This window comes from Triticum aestivum, chromosome 2B, assembly GCF_018294505.1.
Source record: "Triticum aestivum cultivar Chinese Spring chromosome 2B, IWGSC CS RefSeq v2.1, whole genome shotgun sequence".
Classification (NCBI taxonomy): domain Eukaryota; kingdom Viridiplantae; phylum Streptophyta; class Magnoliopsida; order Poales; family Poaceae; genus Triticum; species Triticum aestivum.
Window position 1 is genome coordinate 678427266 of NC_057798.1, and position 4098 is coordinate 678431363.

Here is a 4098-nt window from a genome sequence, read left to right on the forward strand (position 1 = left end):
CATCGTAGATTTTTTTGATATGCTATTATTTTGAGTGTTGCGAGAATTATAAATCTGAAACGGAGGTTTAGTGAACATGGTTGGACATTTTAAGGGTCACGTCCTTAAAATATCGTGTTCATGGTCTCCCACAAATATCGTGTTCATTTCGAGGGACATTTTAAGGGTCACGTCCTCGACTCACACACAAGTGCATACAACACACGAAACGTGTGGGAAAATCGGATACGAATTTGAATCCGCATTTGGTCCGGGACCATACCTTCCCCTTTAATTATAAATATATGGGATCATGTCCTTCCCTTTGCAACACGAGAACAATCGCGCCATCATGACGACGCCGATCTCGCTGGTTGGCCCAACACCGGCGGACCACGAGAGGTCCACACAGTTAGAGAGTCTTCTCCGTGAGGCCGGCTTGTACGAGACCTCTGATGAGCTGGCGGCCCGCGAGGACGTGATGCGCCATCTCGAGGCCATCACCGACCGGTGGGTGAAGCGCGTCACTGCTCAGCGAGGGTTTCCTGACGGCATGGTTGAGAAGGCCACCGCCCTTCTGATTCCGTTCGGTTCCTACCGTCTCGGCGTCCACGGCCGCGGCTTCGACATCGACGCTCTCGTTGTCGGCCCCTCCTACATCGACCGCGATCACGACTTCTTCGCCGTGCTCGGCGGCGTGCTAGCGGAGACGGAGGCCATGATGGAGCTGCAGCCAGTGCCAACGGCGGAGACAGGGGGGCCAGTAGGGGCCCTGGCCCCCCCTAACAATACTGAATTAGTCCTAATATGCATCTGAATACATGATTATTTGCTGCTAAACCAGTGTAATTTAGTGGACTGGCCCTACTCAATAAGGTTGTGTTCGGTTGGGAGGGATTTGGAGGGGGTTTGGCAGGGATTGAAATGGATTTAATCCCCTACAAGTCAAAACCTCCTCAAATCCCCTTCAATCCTCTTGTGAAGGGGTGTAACCGAACAAGTCAAAACCCTAAGGATTAAGAACACCCGGCCCCCCTCACTCATTTTTCCTGGCTCCGCCACTGGCCAGTGCCTCGCGCGCACGTGCCCGTCATCAAGATGCGATTCCATGGCGTGCAGGTGGACCTCCTCTACGCCAGCGTGTGCTTCCCGGTGGTGCCCAGGGACCTCGACCAGCGCGACCGGAGATCTGGAATACCTGTGTGAGGATCCTCAAGGGAATCCCCCAGGCCCCCGCGTCGCTCCCGCAGGGGCGACCCGGGCGGCTCAAACCCTAGCCCGCCGCCGGGACTCCCTCCCCCTTTTTCCAATCCCTCGTCGCTGCCGGAGGGGGTCGCCGGAACGCCGCGCGGCTGCCGGGGATGGTGGCGGCGAGGATCTGGTCGCTCCACCCATGTGGAGGATCTCGGAGCCGAGGTGGCGACCTCGGGGGGTGGTGCTGCGCCGTCCTCAGCAAACGGCAGCAGCGGGGGCTGGCCGCCCATCTCGGCCGTGCGGGCAGCGCGGTGACGGCTGGCGATGGTTGTGGTGCGCGGTGGCTTCGGGGCTCCCGCATCAGATCTGAAGGCATCTTCCTCTTCAACCTCCTGTCACCCTCGTCTCAGATCCGTTCTCCGGCGGCCTCCGGGCACCGTAGCCGTGTCTCCTCTCGAGGTGGGGGTTGGGAGAGGGGATCGGAGAAATCTGTGGCTGGCTATGCCGGCCTGCCGGCGGCGACGCCCATGGGCGCCATCACCTACCTGTAGGCGCTGGTAAAAATCCCCCTTTCCCCCTTCTCTTCCTCCCGTGTTGCTCGTGGACGAGGTGAAAACCCAAATCCCTCGGGATTGGGCGGCAGCGAAGCCGTGGGCGCCGTCACCCTCAAGGGGGTGCCGTCTTTGGTGAGCTTTGGGGGAAGTGTGCTTGTTTCGGTCGGGGGTTGCTTGGCTTCAGCAGCCTTGCCGTGTTGCTTGCTTCTCCTCGTGTGCAGATATCATGTATTGCCGATGCTTCCCTTGGATGAGCTCCAAGCAGTTTGGCGGTGGTATCCTGGTGTGGTCTTCCGGTTGGCAACGGCGTCGGTCGCTCTTTAGCCCTCGGGTGGGCATCTCCACCTTTCGACGGATCGGCGCCTTTCGTGCCAGGGCGAGGGGGCAGGGAGCCCCCTTCTGAGGTGGAGGAGGGCGACATCGACGGCCAGAGCCCATGAAGCTGCCAATGGAGCTCCTCCAACTACTGTTTTCTTACCAAGTTTTGCTGGTGCCCTGTGTGGTGCCCTGCTCGCTGTGGAGGGCTTCTTCGACTTCTAGCTGGACTTGTGCTTTAGTTTCCATTGCTTTGCTAGTAGTTTGTAGTAGCCTGATAGCTTTTACACAGCATCATGTATCGTCTTGCTGTTCTGTTCTTAGTTTTCTTTGTTGGTTCGATGTAACCCTGACTGGTTGATGGCTTTGTTAATTCAAAGCCGGGCTCTTTCTTGAGCCTTCGTTCTAAAAAAAAATCTGCGCGACCGCTCCGTTTTCCGCGGCATGGACCTGGCCTCCGCCCGCAGCCTCAATGCGCGTGGGCGGCGCCTTTTGCACGACATTGCGATGCATCAAGCACTGGGCCAAGGCGCGTGGCGTCTACTCCAACGTGATGGGGTTCCTGGGCGGCGTAGCCTGATAGCTTTTACACAGCATCATGTATCGTCTTGCTGTTCTGTTCTTAGTTTTCTTTGTTGGTTCGATATAATCCTGGCCGGTTGATGGCTTTGTTAATTCAAAGCCGGGCTCTTTCTTGAGGCTTCGTTCTAAAAAAAAAACCTGCGCGACCGCTCCGTTTTCCGCGGCATGGACCTGGCCTCCGCGCGCAGCCTCAACGGCGTGGGCGGCGCCTTTCGCACGACATTGCGATGCATCAAGCACTGGGCCAAGGCGCGTGGCGTCTACTCCAACGTGATGGGGTTCCTGGGCGGCGTGGGCTGGGCGATCCTGGTGGCGCGCGTGTGCCAGCTTTACCCCAACGCCTCGCCGAGCATGCTGGTGCCGCGCTTCTTCAAGATCTTCGCGCAGTGGAAGTGGCCCAACCCGGTGCTTCTACGGGACATCGAGCACGACGACGGCGGCGAGCTCGCGCTCCGGCTGCCCGTCTGGCACCCGCGGCGGAACCCGCGCGACAAGAGCCACATCATGCCCGTCATCACGCCGGCCTACCCTTGCATGAACTCGTGCTACAACGTCTCGCACGCCACCCTGCGGACCATCACGGAGCAGCTCCAGATCGGCAACGGCATCTGCCAGGAGATCCTCAAGGCCGGCCCCGGCGGCGCCGGCGGGTGGGACGCGCTGTTCCAGCCGTTCCAGTTCTTCAAGGCGTACAAGAGCTACCTGCAGGTGGACGTGAAGGTCGCCGGAGGGGAGGCCGACCTCCGGGAGTGGAAGGGGTGGGTGGAGTCGCGGCTGAGGCAGCTGGTGAACAGGGTCGAGATGGCCACGGCCGGCATGCTGCTCTGCCATCCCAACCCGAAAGCCTACGTCGCCAAGCCCCATGATCTGCACTGCACGTCAACCTTCTTCGTGGGCTTGTCCAAGCCGCAGCAGCAACAGCAGCAGCAGCCCCAGGTGCCGTTCGACCTACGCGCGACGACGGAGGGGTTCAAGCAGGAGGTGTACACGTACGAGTTCTGGGGGCCCGGGATGGAGCTGGAGGTCTCGCACACCCGGAGGAAGGACCTGCCATCCTACGTGCTGGATCAGATCCTGCCGGCTGGGCATCTCAAGAGGAAGCGCGCCGCCGAGAGCAACTCTTCTCCTCCGTTGTCGTCTGCTTCCGGCGACGTCAAGAAGGTGGCGGCGGCAGGCGGAACCGGATCGGCGCCTGAGAGGAAGAGGCAATGCTGTCCCAGCAGCAATATCCTCCCCAGCGCTTCAGTACAGGGCGTTGTGTGAGAGCAGAAGAACATTCAGAGCAATCACATTCACACGAACTAGCTACGCTCTAGCTAAGCATTCCAGCATGATCAAGCCAAGGCAAACCGAAGTCTTCGCACTCTTGTGAGGGGGATGGCATGATCCAATGGGAGACAGAGAGAAGGGCAGACTCTGCCCCCGGCGGAACATCGTGTACATAGTCAGATATGTGTAGCATAGCTTTGTCAGA

At 59.3% G+C, this 4098-nt stretch overlaps 1 protein-coding gene across 1 annotated transcript; it reads left to right on the forward strand.

Annotated features, from left to right (window-relative positions):
• Positions 1–331: 331 nt before the first annotated feature.
• On the forward strand, positions 332–3887 carry LOC123039387 (nuclear poly(A) polymerase 4-like). Its single transcript, XM_044462582.1, has 3 exons — positions 332–722; positions 1055–1150; positions 2761–3887. The coding sequence occupies exons 1-3, from the start codon at positions 332–334 to the stop codon at positions 3885–3887; spliced, it is 1614 nt and encodes a 537-aa protein (XP_044318517.1).
• The last annotated feature ends 211 nt before the right edge of the window (positions 3888–4098 follow it).

What these genes read in the sequence shown, in the direction of transcription:
- LOC123039387 (XM_044462582.1), top strand. Translation starts at nt 332, where the DNA reads ATGACGACGCCGATCTCGCTGGTTGGCCCAACACCGGCGGACCACGAG. An exon ending in GGAGCTGCAGCCAGTGCCAA is followed by an intron (nt 723 to 1,054) that starts CGGCGGAGACAG and finishes GGCCAGTGCCTC; the next exon opens with GCGCGCACGTGCCCGTCATC. An exon ending in GGTGGTGCCCAGGGACCTCG is followed by an intron (nt 1,151 to 2,760) that starts ACCAGCGCGACC and finishes TCTAAAAAAAAA; the next exon opens with ACCTGCGCGACCGCTCCGTT.